Source organism: Anser cygnoides, chromosome 20 (assembly GCF_040182565.1).
Source record: "Anser cygnoides isolate HZ-2024a breed goose chromosome 20, Taihu_goose_T2T_genome, whole genome shotgun sequence".
Lineage (NCBI taxonomy): Eukaryota > Metazoa > Chordata > Aves > Anseriformes > Anatidae > Anser > Anser cygnoides.
The window spans coordinates 450481-473728 of record NC_089892.1 but is presented as its reverse complement, the minus strand read 5'-3'; the positions used below and the strand labels follow the sequence as shown (position 1 = coordinate 473728).

The window sequence follows — 23248 nt, the reverse complement described above, 5'->3', positions numbered from 1 at the left end:
CTGGCTGCTGTTACAGTGAGGACTGGGTGTCAAGCTCAAGCATTCCCAGGAGAGACAGGATTCCTCCTTCCTGTGCTGTGTATACTCACCAAGACTGGAAACTTTGCATTGCAGTGTGCTCTGGCTGAGTTCAAGACTAGAGACAGTGTGTATGCAGACTGCTGCCAGTCATCATAATTGCTCATTTGTTTCCCAAGAAAATGTCTCAGAAAATCAACAATTACCATTCCATTAAGCATACAAATAACACAAATGTTTGCCTGTAGTTTGGGAAAATACATTATTCCAATTTCACTAGGAATAGTAATTATACTTAGTCTCTAATCTGAGAGCCATATTCACCACATTGCTCAAATTTATATTTTTGTGTCATGAACGCTGTAAGACAAAGGTCACTGCTGACTCAGCAGGATGTGCAGGGCCAGAGCCTTTCTAAATCTCATGTCACAGGGTTTGGTCTCTGTGAATTTGCCTGAGGTGTGTGAGTTTCCTATTTGCCTTTCAGCGTGTTTTACCATCACCAGCTTCAGCAACCTGCTGCAGGCTGTCTGTACCCAGACAAACCCCTTTGAGAAGACCAGTGAGCAGGGCTGTACCCAGTCCTGCAGTGATGAGTGTGGTAATCCTGCTCCTCCCCTGCTGTTCTTGCCAGCAAGTGCAAGTGTGCCATGCTGGGACTGGTGGTTGCTGTTTGCCAGCTGCCTCTGTCTGAGGGCTACATCTGGCACAGATGTGTACTCCTTCACTACTAGATTTTGTATTTTGTGATCAGATGGGCAGTACGCTGCCAAAGCAGTACAAACTAAGCTTGGTTTCAACTTCATTTTCACTTGGCACAAGGCAAGGGGTAGTTTCTTACTCCTGGAGATGCTTTTTTCCCCATTATTCTCTGTTAGCCAAACCCAACCTGAAAAACAAGTTAACAAATTAAATGGGATGTTTCATCTCCCATTGTCTAATACATTGAAAACATAGATCTCACAAATGCCTGTGTGAGAGCAAATGATCTCACATACCCCTGGCTGAGTATGTGTCCTTCTCCAATCTAATATTTATCCATTGGACACAAAAGTAACTCTCCAATGAGCAATATTAATCCTCACAAACCTTTCCTTAGAAATGGCATGCTCGAAAGTTAATAATGTCATGGTTATTAAAATGACTGAACTTCTCTTTAATCATTAGGAAAAAGATGCTTATTAAAGTAAAAGGTGATTAGATTGCTAGGTACATAATAATCAGACCTTAAAATGAATTAAAGTCTAATTTGTTAATTCCCCAAACGTCATCTTTGAGTATATCAAAATTGCAGCGTGTTTCTTAAGGCTGAAGTCCCTAGAATAGTATATTAATGTTTTCTGGAAGAAAAAAAAACAGTAGTCTGATAAAATAAAATATACCATGTTGAAAAGTTTTTCACATCAGAATTTATACTTACTCTTCAAACTTTACCACTGAGATTGAAATTTCCAGTACAATATACTAACACACATCATATCACCAGATCATAAGAATATTTAGAATCTAACCATAGAAAATACAAATAATCTATTTATTCTACACAGGCACATCTATATTTATTTGTATTTGCCAAGCAAGATAAATTTGTGCATGCACATGTAGACACATTGTAATATGCAGAGAAAGGATACTGATGTTTTCCATGGGATGCAGAAATGAGAGGGCAAAGAATATATTTAATATTATCTCCAGAGCTTCAAAATATTCAAAACAATAACTGGAATCTACGCTATATTTAGTGAAACAGACCTTAAGATATTTTGGGAATATTTGCATTTACACTGTTTTGCTTCCCTAGCACCTCTCTGAAACTAGTGCTCTAGGAGAAGATGCAGCTATTCTGTGAAGGGAAAGTGTTGGAAAGCTAGTTGGTGTGGCTGCAAGTGTCAGCAGGTGAGGGTAGATCAGACCAAGAAATGCTGGAAAGGCACCAAGTCTATCAGTGCCCGGTTCCTGGAGATACTGAAGCACATTCTGAGTTTCCACCCCCTGGTTAGTCCCATGCCCTCAATTTAAACTTAGCTCATTTTTCTGCTTTTGTGAAATTTGATTTAGGCAGTGTACACACATTTAAGAGAATTTAAGTAAATTTAAGTCTTCAAATAAACATAGGATAATAGTTGAACCTGTTGACAAGTTTGCAGCTGAAGAGTAGTTCTCACACAGGTTGTTATCTTGGTGGAATAAGCTCGGTTTTATATTCTTTTTATTTTTCACCAGTTAAAAGTGATGATGAAGATGGAGATGTTAAACCCACCAAAGGACAAGTAACCCAAGGAAAAGGAAGTGACGATGGGAAAGACCCAAGGAGACCTAAACGGCCAAGGACAATACTTACTACACAGCAGAGACGAGCATTCAAAGCATCCTTTGAAGTGTCTTCCAAGCCCTGTAGGAAGGTAGGTGCATCATCAGGGACCACCAGTAAGCTCTGACACCAGGCCATGATGGTGACAGGGTCAGGCCACAGGTCCACGTAGGCCCCTGCCCCTTCCCAGGCCAGCATCAGGTACCCTGTGGTGAATGTAGAAAACCAGGCCAGCATATGGCAGTACTCACCCAAATTCCTTCTTATCTTTAAGCAGTTAGTAGCTTGGGATCAGCACAATGTTATTTCTGGGTATTCAGAATGTAACTTAGACTGATTCCTGTGGAGCAATGCTGTTTGCTTCTTGTAAAACACGTAGTAGTCACGGACAGTCAGAGCCTGGGTAAACAAGGGTCTTTGTGCCCTTCTCCTTTCCACCACAGAGGGAGTCACTATCCAGCGAGATGGGTGCACAACCCTAGTCCCACTACTTGTCCTTCCGGTCCTGTTTTTTCATGAAAATTAACCATGGTGTTAATCTCAGTTATAGCAGCTAGGGAAAGGTATGATGAAGCTGATGAAAATCAAATGTCTGAAAAGCCACCTAGGTAACGTTTCCTCCTAAATTTGATTGGGAAAAAATGGAGTTGGATCCCCAAAATTGTCATTGTTGGAAAAAGTGACATTCTCTTGCAGATGTACAAAGTATATCTCTTGGGACAGTGCAATGTGCCTTGTTTTCATTTTAAAGTATCAAGTTCTGCTTAAAAAACATGAAAAGTGTTCATACTAAATTTGTAATTTTTATACAGAACTCATTTATGGGTAAGACAAAAGTTTTGAAATGAGTTAGTATAATTTTACACAGATCAGAGTATTTGTTTAGTATTTATGAAACTGGTAGTGGTATGAAGGGCAGAACTTGCACAAACTGCAAAAATATGAGGGATTTAAAAAAATTAATTATGTACCTGAAATTTTTATTGTAAATACAAACATCTTTCTCTTAATGTAACTTACTAGATGTAAAATAATAATAATAATAATTTCAAAAATTACATCATTAAACATTTCTTCCTTCAGGTCAGAGAAACACTAGCAGCTGAAACAGGACTCAGTGTGCGAGTTGTCCAGGTCTGGTTTCAAAACCAAAGAGCAAAGGTAGGTTGTTTGTCATGTTCTCAAATGTAGAATACAAATTGTCCTGCAATAGAGATTCCTTTCTCCTCCCTGAGTTGTTGTACATATCACAAAGATCCTAGGGACTAAACTATACACATTTTTCATTCTCTGCTTTCTACATCCATAAGAGAAGGGCCACTTTCAAACATAAACATTGAGTTCTTGTCCTCAAAGCAACACAATGTTGGGAGTAAATTTTGCATGCAAATATGAAGTAGAAACTGAAATGTTTAAGCTTAGAAAATAAACTGAACCCACAGTGATGTGTGCATGAATATAAGTGGTCTGTATTAATTGATTTGATATTTGCAAAGAATTTTGAAAGGAAGAAAATGTTTCATTCAGACCGATGAAATTGTTCTGTTCTTCCTCTTTTATTCAGATGAAAAAGCTAGCACGAAGGCATCAGCAGCAGCAGGAGCAACAAAACTCCCAGCGACTAGGGCAAGGTAGGTGATTTGTGATGGAGGTAAAGCAAGGGGAAAAGAATCTGCAGGATTTCTCAAAGTGCCATTCCCACATGGGTGCATAATGTCTTGGAACAGCCATACATGGCATTCACAGCTCTGTAGGTAATGTGCGCCATCATCTGTGGAAGCACACACAGCAGCTGTGTACAAGTGCTTGCCATGGGTTATCCCGAAGTCCTCCCAGGGGGCCAGACCCTGGAGGTGCTTACACAGAAGCTGTTACCACCTCCCTAGAAGAAATATGTGGTACAGAGGAGCTTTCACTGGAGGAAATCTCCTGGAGGCCCACTCCAGGAAGATCCCCCAGTTAGCTTTATTTTCTCATGAAGAAAGGGAACCATGAACAGCTGGGCATCTGCTGACTGCCTGCAAGGGCATCAACATTGCTGCTGCCCTCCTGTGCCCAAGATCATTCGGCAGGACTTGCACAGAGGTGCTAGGGCTTGTCCTGCTTCTTCATGGATGCTGTTAAGGAGCAGCATCCCAAGGCCCTGCAGCCTCATATCCTCTTCTTTACACAGAGCATCAAAACTGTCCTGGTGTTCAGGATCATGGTCTATAAGCAGCACATGAGGCTGTTCTGCATGCTGTCAAGGAAGCACTTATTGATTGTTCAACATGATATCCACTCCAGCTTAGGGAATCATTGTACTGTTGCTGAATTAGCAGTATTAGGCTGGCATCAACAGGCATTAGATGTTATAAGGGCTATGCCAGACACAGGAGACTTTGGGAAGAGATGGTCAAGCACCCAGGAACTCCATAATTATGTAGTCAGAGATTACAAGTCTCTCAATTTACTGTTGAAGGTTGTACTCCCAGACAAGATTGGGAATGCTCCTCTGCATGGCACCTATCTGTATTCCCTCTGATCTCGTGTTCAGTAATGCCACCAATACTACTGTCTGCAGCCTCTTTGTTGCTAAGCAGTGACCGTGCCCTCCTGTGTCTTCTGCAGAAGTAATGTCTAATCGAATGGAAGGGATGATGACATCTTACACACCACTTGCACCGCCACAGCAGCAGATTGTAGCAATGGATCAAAGCAGTTATGGCACAGACCCATTTCAGCAGGGTCTTACCCCTCCACAAATGCCAGGCGACCACATGAATCCTTATGGTAAGGCAAGCATCATTCTGCTGCATCAGAAATAGCAGGGTTTGTATGCAGGTTCACACTACAAAGGTTCAACAGAGTTACTTGCTTTTATAATATTTTTTTCTGGGATTTGTACCAGTCAGTTTTGTGTGTATGTTTTCATGCACACATAAGCGGGTAGAAGAGAGCTTATCCCAGGCTCCAGACACCCTTCAAAGCTACTTCACAGTATAGTTTTGATAAAGGATAAAAACAAGCATCAATACCTCTCCAGCTCCACTTTTTTAAATCACTATCCAAGACATCTAAAAATAAACAGAGACAAATTCTATTTCCCTCACAATTTTTTCCCCTTCCTAGAAGCTCTGGGAAAGTAATGCTTTGAAAAGTTGTCTAATAAGGATAAGTAATCTATTTATTCCAGAATAAATGACCACCCCTCTCAGATCCCTCAGATTGGATGCATGGATTTGTTAAAGAGCAATTCTTGAGCTACTGAGAGATATATCACCACAGGACATTTCTCCTGCATAATTATATTCTCTGTCCAAACTCAAGATGATGGTTTGGTTTTATAATTTCCTGCCCATACAACATCAAGTGAATAGGTACACCAAATGCATCATGAGCATTAAATGCCTAATAATTGATTCTGGACAATTGCAGTGTGGCATTTAAACAAAACTTGAGAGGTTTTCTTGGACTGTGATTATTGGCCTTGCTATTGCCCACAAGGGCCTGTTACATCAGACTCTTTTGTATTGACCAGGAGCACTTCATTGCAGAGTTACATGTGCACATCACTTTCATGAGCATGGATTGCACAGACCAACAAGAAATCTGGCTTGGGTCCGTGTTATTACTTTTTTCCACTGAGGCAAGTCCACAGTGCACACCAGGCAATTTGGTAAATACTGTAAGGAGCTGAGGATATTTGAAGTGCAAATGAGCATTAGACAGCTTGTGATTTTGTTGCTAACAATGTGCTTGGCAAATTCTAAGCAAAACTCATTTGGAAGCATGTTCTGTGTTTTAAAACCAATGCAGGAATTAAAAGAAAGCCATTTTAAATGAAGGCATAAGGAAAAAAAACATTGTAACACTTTTCTAAAGCTCACATTACTTGAGCTAGAGCTCTTTCTGGTACCTTAAGATATGAAGTAAGCTGAAATTCTAGTTGCTAAGGGAAATAAATGGTGCTGTGTTCCAAACCAGCCCCCAGCGAGTGGAATTTTCTGACAAGAAAGCATGTTTACAACTGTAGCTCATTTGAGGCCAGGGAAGTTGGGCCTCCTCCTGGGTCCTGTCGTGTTTGTCGACCTGCCTTTTACCTTATGTGTGAATGAAGACCATTACTGGTTTTGGTCCTCAGGCTGCTTTTTCCTGTTGTTGGGCTCTTAGCGTCTGGTCCTCCTTTCCTCCACGGAGCCCCCGCAAGTGCTGAATCCCAGCTCAAGGAACGCCAGGGACCTTCTCCCCTGACACCATTTGCTTATGTTGTCAGCCAAGACCTGCTTTTGTACTGTTGACTGGGGCATAAATTAGATACTGGCAGGTTTCTGCACTTCTAAGTGGTATTGCTGACAGTTGAACTTTGCAAGTTGATTGCTAGCCTTTCTCTTTATAGGTCAGATGCTTAGAGCCAACTTATGTTAACATGCCAAAACAAAACCAGGAGCATTCCATTTTGCTGCAGTGTGCAACATATGAGCATCCATGTATACTATGTCCTTCTCTGGCTGCACAGAATACAGCTTAACATATACATTTCATTTACAGGAAACGACTCCATTTTTCATGATATCGACAGTGATACCTCTTTAACTAGCTTGAGCGACTGTTTTCTTGCCTCTTCTGAAGTTAACTCCATGCAGGCTAGAGTAGGAAACCCCATTGACAGGCTGTACTCTATGCAGAGCTCATATTTCGCCTCATGAAAATAAAAGAAAAGAAACAGCCGGCGTATATTTAGCCAGTGACTTTTTCCAGTGCAGACTCTACAGCCATATGTTGCCCAGCTCTTCCTTCACAGTGACTCCTGCCGCCTCTGGACTGCAAAGAGCATTTTTAGGAAGACTATATCTGTATGCATATATGTATGTATGTATATATATATCAATACCTACCTACTTACATACATACATATATAAACAAAACACATCCACTGGTCCCATACCCTTGATTCCCAGCTTGCACCAGATCAAGAGAGAAGCGTGGAAGGAACAGAAGACCCTGCTCTTCAGCAGCCTTTTTTTTTTTGGTTTGGTTTGAGCTCATCGTTGTAAAGGAAATGGATTTTGCAGAAAGCTAGACCTTTTCCTCCTTTCTCTCTCCCTTTCTTTTGGATGTTTAATTTTTTTTAAGCCACTGATACTGACATCGGTCAACCACATGAAAAATAAATCAAAGAAACTGGAGATTCCTCCCTTTTCTTACTGCATGATTCATACTATGTTGTGGATAAATTGCCATTTGAACTGTGAGAAGTTAATGTAAATGTGACGTTCAACATTTGTTTCCTTTCTACACTTTTTTTACATAATCTAGATCTGCTGATTAGTTTATAGCCCTTATACATATGATACTGAGGAAACTGGTTAACAGTTATATTTATGGAGAAAGCCAGTGATTTTGTAATAAGAAAGGTCTATGACCCTGGAGAGGAGATGCATGTTAGGGACAGAGGCATTTAGGTTAGTATTGATCTTTATTAATTAAAACTAAAGGTGCTTACAAGACAGAGTTTTATTTATTATTTTTTTTTTGCAGTGTGAGAATAAAACATTTACTTTTGTTTGTAAGTATTTCAGTGCCAAATTCCAAGTCTAGGCTATGACTGGCAAACATGTTGTTCATTCTGTTCTGTTTATTTGTTTTGCATGAGGCATAAATGTGCTATTCTCCATTGTCCATCTGGAATAATTAAGCACTCCTTTAGTTAATTATCTTGCTTCAGCAAGAATCTATGATATACAGTTCTAGCCTGAACCATCAGAAGTCCTGAAATGTGCACCAGCTAGGAAGGAAAAAAAAAAAAAGTAGGAGAGAGATCACAATGGGAGGTTTAGATATACTGAGCTGTAATCTAACAGAAATACTGCAAGTTTCATGCTGATTTACTGTATTTACAGTAAATACTCCAACTAACCTTTTAGTAGTGCAAATGGAAGAACAAGAAATGCATAAATTGAAGGAAATGACCCAGATGAAGTTTGATCATCTCAGATGCTGAAGCTTGAGCATATGTCATATAGGTTTTCATAGGGCATAAAATATCATAAATAATAATAGCATAGTTATAAATATTGCCTGGTGATAATTATAATGTGGAGAGGCAGACAAGTACAGTCATGGTTCTTAGTGGAGAAAACTTCATGGGGAAAATTTGCCAGGGTAATATCAGTAATTATAGGGTGTGTTCAAAATAGAGCTCATGGGGAAAGATTGGCAGGATAGGCCCTTTCTGAAATAAATACCTTTACTATATTGACCATAATATCCAAAAACAAGCCAAAGTGTTGGTTAATCTGATTCCTTTGGGTGAGGACTGGCAGCAGCTCAGAGCAGCAGCCTCCTGGGGAGGCGCAGAGCATTCCATTCACAGGCATGCAGACACTCCCTGGGACCCTGACCCTGGCCAAGGGGTGCTATTCCTGCGTGGGGATGGAAGGAGTGCACCCACTGCACCCAGCCCCAGAGCTCCTCTGCCCACAGAGCCTGGTTCTGCTGGGCAGCCACGCGCCCCTTCGCCCATGCAGCAGGGCTCTCCCTGCACCCCAGAGGGAGGGATGACATGGATAGGTGGTAGGTCCAAGGGAACAGGTAAGATCATGTTCTTCTCCAATATGAAGATGCGGACCGAGAGCGTCAGAGGTTTAGTGAGAAAGCAAATTTCTGTCTTTGAGATAAGCCCATGCATCTTCACACTGTGATGAGGCTAGCACTAGGGGAGAAGACTACATGCATACACTGCAGCAGAGCTAAGCACAGACCTGGAGGTAAACCCCTCCTGCTGCAGAGCAGTGGCCAACTCACCACCTGCCTCATACAGGGCCCTTCATGTGTGAAGGAACCAACATCCCTGTGTGGGGTGATGCTCCCCTTCCTGTAGGTGCCTATTTTATCTCTCCAAGGAGCCTGCCACGCCCAGGGAGGTGGGTCTGTTACTTTTGCTAGTAACCATTCTCTCACTTTCTGGTAGGGATGTGTTTTTTTAGTTGAAGGTTGTGAGCCCCTGGATATGTTTTGAAATTGGAAGAATTTTCTTTTCGCAGCCATTCTTCCCTTTCTTTGCGTGTCAAGATAAATAACAATTTCCTTTCTCTCTTCATGATAGCAAACATAAAGAACTCAGGTGAGCTATACTGCTTGCAGGGCAGAAGGCAAGCACTTTTCATGTAGCACATTATAAACATTTATAACCACCAGTCTCAATGAATTCATAATATTTTCCTCCCCATCCTCCTCCTGTGCTCATCCAGAGTCATAGAAAAGCGTGTTCACCATCTCAAACACACTGGGTTTATAGACTAGACATAAATCTTGCTTTGTCCCTCATTCCTGGCAGGACCAAAATGGCATTTATTGTATACAGAGACTTAAGTGATAACAATAATGTGTCCTACAGTTTGGAGAACTGTCTTGTCCCAACTCTACCTCTGCTTCTGGGCTGGTTGTTGAAAATACAATTGATTTCCAAGGTAAAGAATCCAATATCCCGTTTGATAGCTGAAGTAACCATAATCTTTTGCTGTTCTTTAGATGGTTGTTTGCTACCTTTTTTTTCTTTCATTGCAATGTACCTGTACATACCATCTCCTTTTCCCTTGGTGTGTTGTATGATGATGCCTTAGCTGTTTGTTCCCCCATTTTCTACCACCTCTGGTGCCACAGACACTACACAGTCAAGCCATCTGGCGTGCATAATGCTTCCCTTGCCACTGTGGATTGCTGCTGGTCAAGGGAAGGAATGCATGGTCAGTGATTTCCAGCAGACCCATTAAATCTGGCAAAGGCCAAAGTTCATTAAAGCAAAATAAATGTCACTTTTTTGTGGAATGAATTATCCTACTGGAGTGTGATCATTGTGGTTTTAACCTGGGACCTGCAGTAAAAGATTATATAGCAACCTCTGACCTTTTTGATTTCTGTTTTACTCTTCTGTTGTCAAGGGAAATGTCACCAATCAGGTGAAAGTAAAATGTTTAATGGTCCATATCACAGTAATATCTTATTCTGAGTCAAATTGATAAACCCTTGCCAAAAATTCTTAGCATCTGGCACTTCTACGGAAACCACAAACAATGATTGCACATATGGGAGCTTGAAGGTTAGAGGTCATGACAGCAGTTTATTACATGCACCTTACAGTGATCATTTTCCCTAGGAAATTAACCCTTTTCTAATATAAATGCATCAAGTGAACTCTTCATGGTGTTCCAATCATTGTTTTGGCTAAGCAAGGAATACGTGTTAAGCTAAAGTGGTGACAAGATGCAATTAAGTAAAAGATGATTGATTAGGTTTCAGTGTTTGCTCGATAATGTTTAAAAAAGGTTACTGTGAGATAAGAATGAATACACTAAGTAATAGCTTCCTCAGAGGTCTTTATTGTGCAATTACAAGATCTGTTCATAAAAGCAATGGTAGCACACAGAGTTTTTCCTGCCTTCATGAATGGTTACTGAACAGTGTGGTCATTGAACCCACCAACTGGCTCTCAGCTGAGCAGCAGCATATTTCCATTGCGTGGTTGAATGTCAAGGGAATGATTCCTACCATGTACTGCTCCTTTCAGCCCCCCCTGTTTTTCACAATACTGTGGGATAAAACCCGTATTCTAAGCAGTTAGGGGGCTGGCAGTAAATGTGTTTAGTCACAACATGAAAGACAGTTATGTTGCTGTAAGTAAAAATATAGTGGTTGCACTCACTAAGATTGAAACTGCATCCTAGGAATTTTGATCTTATTTACTTCTTTAAACACTGTCATCAAAAACATCCAGATCACTTAACCCAGTTGCTCCTAACCATGCTGAAGACATGACTCGCATTAGTCTCACGATGGCTGCTGAGTAGGTTCTTCAGACTCACCCTGCACAAGTCTGATGAATGCTACCAGGTCCTTTAAGGAGATCACTGCTGCTTTATCAGCAGCAACTTAGCCCCCTCACTGTGCCATCACTGCATGGGGAAGGGCCTTCATGCTGGCAAACCTTCCAGGGATGATGTGAACCCACTTACCTCTTCATACTGTGCTCAGGACTCCCTTCCAGTTTCCTTAGGGATCAGAAATACCTCCCAAGCCACCTTCCTAGGTGCCCCAGGGAACCCAGCTCACCATGATAGTGCTAGGGATGCTGCAAGCTGGGGTTTGCAAGAGCACCTTCTTCAAACCATGTCATAATAATTCTGGCTGTCCCAAAAAGTCACTAAAAATTAACAGCAGAATGAAAGAGGGAGGGAAAGGCTCTCACAAGCCCCAAGTTTGGTCATAAAAGTGAAAGGAAAGAGAGCATATTAAAGCACATCAAAGCCATGGAAGTTGGAACCACAGTACACAAAGTCTGAAATGCTCAGGGCAGTGCTTTACACAACCTGATGCCCAAACCATTCATGCCATGCATTCACAGAGAGCAGATGTTCCCTGCATGTGCTGGTACATCTTTAGTGTGTCTTCATTCCTCCTCATCCTGGTGGCACTGGACAGCTGACATCTGCACCCACAGTGATGTGGCTAGGGCTTCAGGTTTTGGGTCTGTCTTGCTAGGTAACTACTTACACACTTGCTTAACTTTTGGCAGGTATGTAAAGTCTGTAGACTTTGGTGGGATTTAAGCACAGTCTTGCTCATTTGAGGCCTACCTGAATAAACTGAAACTATTTGCCTTCCTAAAGGATACAGCCAAGGTCCTTTTGGTTCTGCACATCATTCTTCTGTTTAGCAGTGACTGTGAAGGGACTGCCAGATATTTAACATTGGGAACTCTGTTTTTAAGTGAACACCTTATTTTTTTAGCTGTGTATGGCTGTATTACTTGTATATTTATATATTCTGTATTTATGTTATCAAAATGTAGTATTTTGTAGCTGTCTGTTACAATTTGTTTAACTTGTAAAAAAATATGAATATGCTCTCTCATAATTAACCATCTGCCTTTCACAGTAGTTTCCCTGCTCCTTTCCCTCTGCATTGGTAACAAACCACCATAATGTATGTAGATCATTGTCTTTTTTTTATTTTATTATTATTATTATTTAATTACTTGTCATTGTTAAATTATTTATTAGTGTTTTTAAATTTCATTTCACTGATTTTTTTTCCTGCCACCATTGTCTGGCAGCTAAGATACATGAATTTCTCATACATTATGCTTCTTCCTTTGTGCACATGCACACATACACACACAAACACAGTAAACAAAAACAGAAAAAGAAGGAAAAAAAAGATAACACTTCAGTATATTTGTAAATAAACAACCTGTAAACAAAGCAGGATTTTCTTTCAGTGTGCAGTTCTTTCTTTGCTTTTGCAGACTGAAAGTGTTTTCTCTGCAAAGTGGGGGATGGCACCACTGTTTTCTCAGGCAGGATAACCAGGGGATCATTATAACCGACCACTGTGTTATATATTTATTTTTTAGTGATGTGGAACAGTAGTCCAGGCTGTTAATTGAGTGCCCTCCTTTGTTCCAAGGGGAGATAAAGCAAGGGCAAAGACAGGGTCTCCCTTCACACTGTTCTTCAGCCTCCATAGTTTGAGAGCGCCTCCATGGGGATGGGGACAGTATTTTACATATCACCATGGCCCTCAGCCTTCTTTGCATGGGCTGTCTTAAGACAGGCAAAGTCTGTAGGAATTGAAGATGATGCAACCAGACTACTCACACAGCTATAACTCTGTCAGGACCAAAGTGTGTGCGGGGTCTACTTGTTCCTGCTAGTGCTAGGAAGAGAGGCAACTTCTTGCCCACTCACAACATCTGCGTCCTGCATACTAGCCTGCCTCCAGGGCTTACTCTTAAGCATATGAATATGAGCAGTCAACTGCAATAAGCCTAGCAGAAAGCATACCGGGAATACCTGGCATCACGACAAGCTTGGGTGCACTGCCTTGATGCCACCAGCCACAGGCACAGCTGTAGAAGAAAATGGGAAAATACCTCTTAGAGCAAACAGCTGACACCATGAACACAGCATCTCACGCTGGCCCTCTGCTTCATCCATTGAGTAGCAGAGTTCTAGAAGATTATCAGTGTTTCTGATGCATGAACTGCTTCAGGGGAAGACTGTAGTAGTCATTGCCACTGACTGCTGTGGAGAGCTACAGCCTAAGTGGGTGTCCAACTGTCAGATAAGTTTGGGAGGGGGCGGAGGGTGGTAAGAGCTGTTTGCTGCTGTTAATAACATCCTGGGTGCAAACTCCAGCTGTCCTGCTGTTCACCAGGGCTTGGCGATCATCAAGAGAAGGATTATCCAGGGAACCCACTGTGCCTGTGCCCTGACCCTACACATTTCCCGCTGACACCAGCCATCGATGGGATTCTCACCCACTGAGATGTGGTATGGTCTCATCTGTCCGGTTTTGTTGTAAGGCAAGTTAGATATTGTTAATAGGTTTCCTTCAAAGTCTTCCATTTAAACTATTTTAATCTGAGAATTATGATTTCCAGCAAAATGCTGTTTTTCACCCACAGAAAACATATGCTCAGTTTTCCAGAGATAATTTTGATCGTGGGAGAAGTAAAATGGATTTTTTTCAAATAAAAAAATAAAAATAAAATAAAAGACCAAAACCTGCTAGGTTTTCAACAGAAACTATAAGAAAAGGACAATTTCTGAAAGATATATTCTTTAACGGGAAGAAAACAGAGCAAATACAGATATGGAAAGGGAACCAACTCTAGAAGTAGGCATCTAGATAGTCTGGGCCAAAGTTTTTAACCTTCTTTTCTCTGTTTTAGTGATATAGAAATGGCCATGTGATTATTTTTTAAATTATCTTATCCAATGCCATTTATCTTTAAGTGAAAAACAAGCAGTGTTGCTGACTTGGAGAAGCAGCACAAGCAGAAAGGCACAGAGCTGCTTCAGGGGAATGAGGAAAACCCAGCAGACAGCTTGTAATTGCCCAGTATTCTTGGCCTGTCTCCTGAGCAGGTTCTGCTCTTCAAGCTTGATGTGCATGGGGAAAAAAAGCCCACTCAAACAGCATTCACCTGACCTTCCTTTGCAGAGGAAATGAGCTGTTCTGTTGGTCCCTGCCATGGAGTGCTCATATTGGAAAACAGAGGGCTAATATCCTCAATGTTTAGACTCAGAAAGAAAGTCCTCTTAGCTGCTAGTTGTTTCTGGTATGTACAGGCAGCACATAGGGACCAAGCTAGTGTAACAGCCCTGTCCAAGGACCACATACCTGTGGGTCTCTGAGCATCCCAGGTTGCCAGTCAGCGGGTCCATGCGGTTGGGACCAGGAGGTTCTCCAGGAAGAATGGCAGAAGCACAACCAGCAGCCCTGGATAGGTTCAACACAATTGTCCAAAGATGTACGTTTTGCATTAGCGCTCCTCAGAATTGTATTCACACACTTCACAGGCTTCTGCTAAAGCAGCACTGGGTATTGTCAATGAACGTGTAACTGCAGGTCTAGCTGGAAGGAGAAGCAGGTCCTATACCAATGCTGAAATGGTTTGTCTGCTTGTTTGGATGGCTAAGGCTTGTGAGAGTTGCACACATGCTGCAGATGGGCAGGCCAGTTTGGGTGCTCACAGGCACCATCTGCTACCTGTGTCAGGCCAGGCTGTGAGCTAGGAGAGCCAGCTGTGCTCAGCAACTCCTGCAGAAGTGCCCAGGAGTTGACTCACAGGGCAGAAGTCCTAGCAATACAGTGTGTGGAAGCTGCAGTGGTTTCAGAGAAAGCTAACGATAGTTTTCTGGAGCAAAACACACGTGAGGGGAGCCATATTCTAAAACAGACAAGTGTATATAAGTATTACCAATGGATTATAAAGTATTCATCTAGTAATGACAAATTTGAGACCAATATAAAATGATAGCTATATGCTGACGTCTCTGGGGCAATGCAAATGTGGACGTAAACTTCAGCTGAGGTTTGATTTAGTCACATCTGATTATAAGTTGCCATTCCCCTGTTCTAGAGACACTAGATTTCTTTTCTGTGCCTCAGGCATAAAGTCACAAGTTCTATTTTTTATTAAAAATCAAAAGATACGGTTTTATACCTAACCTGTCATCACCAAAAGGGGCAGCCCTGTTCCCACCGCCACTGCCAGTCATACCATTTCAGCACATACTTTGCAGCCCTTGTGCAGCAGGATGCGTTTATCTGTCTGTCTTTCTTGAAAAGCAGTCCATGAAGGATCAAAATGAAAGTGGCTTTCCCAGAACAGCTGCTTAATCTGACCTGAGCAGTGAGTACATGGCTGCAAGAATCAAAGAAAGAAAATGAATGCACAGGGGAAGTGGGACTGGGCAGAGGGAAAACAATCTGTCCTTTTCCACAGCAAGCCACAGTTTTACCGGGGGAAAGTGGTACACCCCAAAAGGAAGATGTTAAGAGAACTGTCCGATCTTTCCCACAGCAGTTCGCACATAAAGTGTGCAGTGTCATGCAGGGTGCAATGGATCAAGAGGTGGAAGCTCAATAACATAATAAAAATAGTTCATAAGTAGTCAAAACTTTTTTTCAGTATTTGTTAATTTAGATCCTAAGGATATCAATATAGCTGCTGAGCACAGATCTCTCTCTGCTAAAACTCTCACTCCAGAACTTGACCTTAAGGACTGATCAATAAATTGTCTTTGTTCCCAGTCAAAACCTTCTTTCCCTTTTGCTGTCCACCTCCAAATTGCATCATCATGTCCCCCTCATGCTTGTTTTTGGTGGAATGTCACTAGGGAAAAATGGATTGCCATTAGCAATTGTTTTTCACCTAAGTCAGAGTTAGCTACTCAAATATTCATGCTCTGCATGCATCTAATATTTATGAAGGAAGAATTACTGAGTTGCCCATAGCCATTTCTGAATCTCCCCAAAAAGGTAGGTGAAAGGGATCAGAAAAAAAAAAAAAAAAGATTAATACATTTGGGGCTTGCTGTTCTGCATTGTTTGTGTTGTGTTTCTCTTTGGTGTCAGTGAGACAGAATGAAGACTGATTTATATGCCACAGCTGTAGCAAACAAAAGAAGAAGAGACCAGGGAAATGGCTAGAGGTAAAAATGCCGGTGCAAAGGGCTAAAGGCCTGCACCTGGGTACTGCTTCCCATGCAGTCTACCCCCCTTGGAGCACCTTGTAAAATCAGATTATCTGCTGGACACAGGAGTTCAAACAGCCCTTCAAAAGATTTGTCTTAATAATTGCTGCCTTATCTTAACTTCTGTTTTTTTATCAGCCAAACTGGTGCTGGGAGGCAGATCCTGAGGATAAGGTGCTGTCACTCTTAATTATTATTACCTCTTATAATGAAAACACATTTGTTCATCCTTCTGTGCACTCAGAAATGGTGTAACTAATGAATGTTTAGTGTTTTATCAATATTTTTAATAACATAAAAGAAACATTATGAGTATGGCCCCACTGTATAAAATGATCATGGATTAAATGCTATTAAATAAAGAGTATACCTGCTTCTCATTTATTTGTATACAAATATAAACAAATTACTCATTAAGAATGAAATACATTTTTATATTCTCAGAAAACCATTCTTTCCTGCAAACCGTATTTTGCAGTTAAGATGTTGTGAGGCTATATTCTGTCACAGGAACATGGTTATTAGCACTAGAAACAACATGTATATTCTGAAATAAGAGAGGTGATAATGTTATTTCTTTGTTTACTTATAATGGGAGAACAGAACAATTCTCTTTGAAAGCACACTAATGAATTTGGCTTGTAGTATTTATCCAAGCAACATCTGACATTTGCATTCCAAACTGTTTTTTCTCATCTTTTGAGAACTAAAATATTAATTACTTGGAAGAAGAGAAAGCACGCCTTTGGTTGTACCTGTGGAAGAAAAGAACTGCTTATATTCATCTCTTTGGTCCACTTCTCCTCACTTGGGTCTGACAGTCCCCAGTGATGGTAGCTGGGCTTGGACACACCTTTGCCAGCTTGACATTGCATTATATTGAGCCCCAGTGTTTCAGTATCACAGCTTCATCTGATCATGTTATGAGCAAGACACATGCTGTAATTGACCAGAGCTGCACCCTGAACTGGAGAGGAAAGAGAATAATACTAAGTGGAGAATTAAATAAAACACAAGGTGTATCAAAGCATTGCATCTTTTCCTACCTCTTGATAGAGTATTTACTTCCCTTTTCTCTACCTCTTCTCTATCCTCTGTATTTACACTCATTCATAGTCTTTTGACCTTCAGTTAATAAGAGGACATCATATTATCTCTTTGTTAACCTAAAAGAAGAAATAGGGTGATATTTTTGTATGCTTTTGAGGTGGTACATCCGCAATGAAATACGGGGACTAACAAGATACCTGCTCACTCAGAATCATGCCTGCTCGCCACTTGTGTCAGCTAGTCACTGATTAACTGATAGTGAATACCAAATCCATTCCTAGCAGTGGAAGATAATGAGAGTTTGATTAGACTCTGGCATAGTCAGATAATGTCCAAAGGAAAAGGACTTCGCATGACAGGCACATAAATGCAATGCTTTTACAACAAGCATTTAGAGGATGACACTAAGGCTGACATAATGGAACTGTGAACAGAGCCCAAAAGGCTTGATTTCAGCACTCCAACCAACGATTTTGGTCAGTGACACAGAGATTTTTCTAATTCTCTAGCTGCTCTGTACCTCCTCTTTGTCAAAAAAAAAAAAAAAAAAAAAAAAAAAAAAAAAAAAACACCTTTCTGTATGCTGTTATATTTAACTTCTTAAGAGACTTACTAACAATTCGAGTGGTTTTGTCAGAGTTGAACCATTGTTTCATAAATTACTGTAGAGATGTGTGAGGTGCTGAAGGCTTTCTTACAGTTTTCTACCTGAAATATTATTTCCTGAATAAGCAATCTACTTCATTTTGGGAGTATTAGGACTATGGCAGCCTTGAGACAACTCTTTCTAAAAGTACTTTTAGGTCTTTTGCTGCTTCATTTCAGTATTCAAAATGTTGTTTTGAAAACTGTGATGAGATAGAAGGGACAAAACAAAGTTGAGAAGCTAGGTAATGGTAGTGCCTAAAAGACAGAGTAACAAAGCAGATGATGGTAACCAGGATAATGGCGATGTAAAGTTATTCTTCTCAGCAAGAAAGTAATCTGCCTAAGACAGGACTGAGAAGAGACAGTATTTCAGTGATTTTGTGTTACCTCCTCCCCACAGATAGGAATCCATATGAAAGTGTCTGTGCATTTGCTTCGAAGAATATGCATGTGCTATTTCACCCTTTTCTACATTCAGAGGGATCCCTGGTGGAGAGGCAACATCCCCCCAGGGTCCCGGCAGAGACCCAGGCTTGGCAGCAGCAGCCTCTCTGACCAGCAGCAGGGCTGGAGGAGGGCCTGGGCAGCTGGCTGTAGGGCAGGAGGAGGATGCAGCTTGCAGCCTCTTGCATAGCCTGTGTGCTGCCCCCTCCCCTCGCACAGTGGGGCCCAGGGACTATGTGCAGGTTCCTTCTGGGATTTGGGAAGAGCATGAGGAGGGTGACGGTGACAGGGTCTGCAAAGAAGCAGAATCTGCACCACATTGCTCTCTACTTCTGTGCAAGGTATTTTGGGGAGTGTCTGGAGAAGAACACTCCTCTTCTTAGTTGTCTTGCCTCCAGTCTGATACTGAGACTTCTAGGCATGAATTTCCCTAACCCAGTCCTGGGGACAAGCCCTGCTCACATAGTGGGGTGGGGAGCTTTCCCCAGGTACACACATGAAAACAAGCAGTGCTACACAGGCTCAGCCATCATGCTCGCTACTGCAGATGTGTACACGGTTCACTGCATTAAATGTTTTTCTAAGGAAGGTGTTTCACAACACACCAGTCTCTATTATTAAAATGAGGAACATGGGATATGAAACGCCTTTTCCTTTTAAACACCCATTCTATAATTACCATGCCCTCTCCCTGCTGGAGGGAGTTTGTCTGTGGGTGTTGTGTAATGGTTATTAGCTGTACACCTACAGACAGCAAAGACAGGCAGTTCTCTCCTAGGCTCTCCACCACACCTCCCATGTTACCAACACTACTTATTCAGGCTTGTTTAATTTGCTTCTTTGTTCAACTTGTAACAAGTAAACTGGTGTCCAGCAAAACACAATGAGTTACTACTGATCAGATGACCAGTGATCTATACTAGCTGTGGCAATCCCTCACACCTGTGTTGTCAGATTAACATTGATAAGGAGCCACTGATAAGCCCTGCACAGAAGTGCTCCCAGTGAAGCCTGTGGATTTCCTTGATCTTTCTTTACACTTTAGAATTACGCGAAAACCTTTTGCTTTAGAACAGAGTAATTATACTCCCAGTGGCAACAGTCTTTCTTGAAGGACACATCAATGCCTGTCTGCTGCTTACTGAAGTAGGCTAAATATATGTGACCAAAAAAAAAAAATTACCACAATGACCTGGATAGCCTAAACTCTTTTTTTCATTACTCTGAAGAGGGACATGCCCCAAAATCTCTACACCAGATAGAAACAAAAGTATCTTTGAAGCGAGGTTACTAATAGGCTGACAGTTCCAGGGGTGCATCAGAGAAAACATCTCATACAGTGATACAGCCTGTATCTGAAATCTATATACACAAATAAGGACATTTCTGCTTGTTTCTCCTGACCCTCAATATCAGTGGCTTGAAACAGAAAGTTGGAACTAATCTGCCAGTCATAGGTTATCTGCCTGTCTAACTTCCAATGGGAAACAGGAATGCGCCTCAACAGCTGCACTTCACGATTGCTTCTTCCTTCAGTTTGCAATTTTTTTCCTGAGAACACCGGCAAATATAGCCTTTGTCTGTGTACCAGTTCACTCTTTGTTGTTTGTTTGTTTGTGTTGAGTTGTTGCATTTATATATCTAATTCTTTAAAAAAAAAAAATCCTGTCCTTACTGATGGTTAGTTGGTTAGCTTGCAAAATGCTTAGATGAAAAATGCTAAACAAGTACGAAATCTGATTACTTTTAGAAGGACTGAAGCAGCAGTGACATTCCACATGCTACTGGTACGTTATGCTTTTGCAGTTCTGATAAAAAGAGACTTCATCTACAGCCAAATATAGCCAGACATAGTATAATCTTCAATTGTTGCAGTGTTGCAATATGCAGAATATAATAGACTGCAACTTTCCACAGGGAGGATCAACCGTCTCAACTTCCTGGTAAATCTGCATTTGACCTGTGTTTCTGTGAGACTAATACATTTTAATGACATTTGTAGCAGAAATTGCCTGTTCCTTCACTTTCTTAATCTCTGAAACTTTTGAGAGACCTTTCAAGCATGGAAGATTTCTGTAAGACAAGGGAACATGCATGAAAAGGAACAGGCTTTTGAAATCTAATCGTCTCCAGCTTAAAATAGAGGTAGTACCAGGCTGTTGACAGTAGGTCTCTGAAGACTTTCAATATACTTTTTATTCCATGGCTCTGGCACCACATAGGAAATTAATTCAGCGACAATATTTTCATTAGATTATAACCCAAGTTCTCAATCTTAGGCACATTTGTATGCTTGTAATACATTATAATTACTTGTAAAGAATAAGTCTGTGTGCTGGTTGGTTTATTGAATATATTAAATTAATGAATAAATAAATTTGTCTCCATGCTGGGAATGCCACTCGAAGTCAAAACTTGCCGCAGAAGGAACCAGAAATGCATTCATTTGTGGTTTTGGTAAATTATACGGTATGTATTGTAGGTGGACTGTTTGGTTTCTCACAAGAGTGATGACTGAAAAAAACTCACCCTTTTTTTTCCTTTCTTTTTTTTTTTTCCCCCTAAAGGACAGAAGTCAACTGCATGAAGAGCCTTTTTCTTTTTCCTTTTTCTTCCTCTCTCTTTTTTTTTTTTTTTTTTTTGGGGGGGGGGTTGTGGAGAGAAGGGGGTAAATGAGAGCTCATTATCAAGTTAGTCAGGAGTGTTATTCTTTCTGCCTGAGCTCAGCACCTCACATGGTTTTGCTATGATAGAACTCTCAGAATGTTGACTTACTCTTCTACTTTCACTTATTTCTGAGTTACACAGAGTAGAATGGAAACAACATATACATGAATTAAATTGTGATAATGGTGGATAAAATTGGCAGGTTTTAGTATTATGTAGTTTCTGCCCGTACTGTGCACTTTTCTGTTTATCATGTCATATTTCATTAACAAAAAAAAAAAAGTTGCTTTTTGCCTAGAAAAAGACATTAGAAAGGACAATTTTTCTGAAAAGTTGGAAAATTCATTATTTTTGAAGACAGCTGTTGAATTTTCAGAGCACAAATGAAAAGTTTCTCTGTTCCCTCAAATTCAGAACTTTCACAAAACGTCTGAAAAAAAAAAATCAGAAAAAGCCTTCTCCAGTGGTTTGTTTAGTAATGTGTTTCCTACTGTTTCCTTTTCATAGAATTATTTTCTTCTCTGGCCCATAAGAGAAAAAATTGCAGGTCTTAGCATGCAAGAACACCAACGTGGTATTCTGGCATTAACACCAGCTCTGTTCCCTGGAGCACTGACTCTCAGAGTGCTTTTGTTTACAGGGAAATGCTCTTTGTTTCTCAGAACCATTGCATCCCCTTCAAGAGTCCAATTTTCTGATGAAGTGTCTTCCAAACTCCAAAATGCTGCTGCTTCAGGTACCTTCCTGATAGTGGGATCCTGTGACATCAAGAACAATGTCTTCAAAAGTGCTTACAGTGAACATGGAAAAGAGCACCAGGGATTTTATACAGAAAAAAAATAATTTCTTTTGCCCCTCAAAGAAAACGGAGGTGAGTTTCCAAGGGAAAAGAAGATAGGCCTATGGTGCTGGAAAACTGTTATATGGGACAAGGGGCTTGATCATAAGACTGAGGCAAAGAGAGAATGGAAATTTCTCTTCCAGACTGTTGAAACAAAATCAGTGGAACAAGAGGATGTTTGTGTGTGTGTGTGTGTTGTTCAGGCTGCAATGCTCCGTTGAAGATCTTCACCCATGTGAAAATACATAACCCCTGTCAACCTGCCAAGTGAAACTTTGGGTGATCGGCTGTGTAAATGCTGGTAGCACAGGATAAAGCTGCCTTTGGCTACTTTCAATTACACGCCCAATTCTTTTAAGACTTCTGAATATTCGGGAAAGGAGAATATGCAGAACTTGTTTGTTTACATCAGATTGTGCTGTGTTTTCAGGTTTCTCAACTGCCTTTGGAGCATGTGAGTACAGCCCTTGCCCTTCCCCTTCCACATACCTGGCAACTTTGTCAATACAATAAATGAATCCTCTACAGAAGAAGGGAGTAATGTCAGGCTGATATTGTACAGGGTTTCGTCATTTCAACAAAGTGGGAACTGGAGCAGAGACAGGCATTAAACAGCAAATGCTTTGCAAAGCAAAGTGTCAGATACTGGTACTGCAGTGATGATTCAGGCAGCCCCGGGGGCATTACTTATGTGTGTGCTGGGATGGGTTGAGGAAAGTGTCGTAACTAAGGGCAGATTTTAGTCTTTAATCTTTCAGGTACTGCTGGAAGCATGGCTAAGTACTGCTGGGTTTGGGTGCTGGGTAGAACAGTTGGAAGTGAGTTCAGTGACTCCACCGAGACAGGATAGATATCACCAGGGTTTGCAAGGCCCTTGGCTGTCCACTGCACAGCAGTTCTACTGCCAGGCTCATCAGCAGCCTAAGTACACTGCAAGCATTATTAGGAAGTTTTGGCAGGAAGTTCTAAACATCTCACTTTCTTCAGAACTGAAATATTTTTCATAGATCTGGAAGCTTTCAGAATGGCCTGCCTGTGCAAGTATCTTTTTTCCATAGATGATTGTAAGTGAGGTCTTTTGGATGAGGAACTTACTGAAGTTGACAGCTTAGTTGCTTTGAATTTCTGTACAGCTTTCTGTTCTGCACCAGGGTGATGCTGAGCCTGCCCTAATTAGCCCAAAGTACTGTAGGTACAAAACACACAAATTCATTCTCATGATACCTGGCTTATCTCTACATAGAC

General features: G+C 41.1%; 1 protein-coding gene across 1 annotated transcript in view; it reads left to right on the top strand.

Annotated features, from left to right (window-relative positions):
• LMX1B (LIM homeobox transcription factor 1 beta) overlaps nucleotides 1–12586 on the top strand; it is a 111282-nt gene extending 98696 nt beyond the window's left edge. The window contains exons 4-8 of the mRNA XM_048055641.2: nucleotides 2242–2420; nucleotides 3413–3490; nucleotides 3894–3960; nucleotides 4940–5101; nucleotides 6860–12586. Coding sequence (XP_047911598.1) covers nucleotides 2242–2420; nucleotides 3413–3490; nucleotides 3894–3960; nucleotides 4940–5101; nucleotides 6860–7017 — 644 coding nt within the window. The 3' untranslated portion in view covers nucleotides 7018–12586. The remainder of the gene's footprint in view (nucleotides 1–2241; nucleotides 2421–3412; nucleotides 3491–3893; nucleotides 3961–4939; nucleotides 5102–6859) is intronic.
• The last annotated feature ends 10662 nt before the right edge of the window (nucleotides 12587–23248 follow it).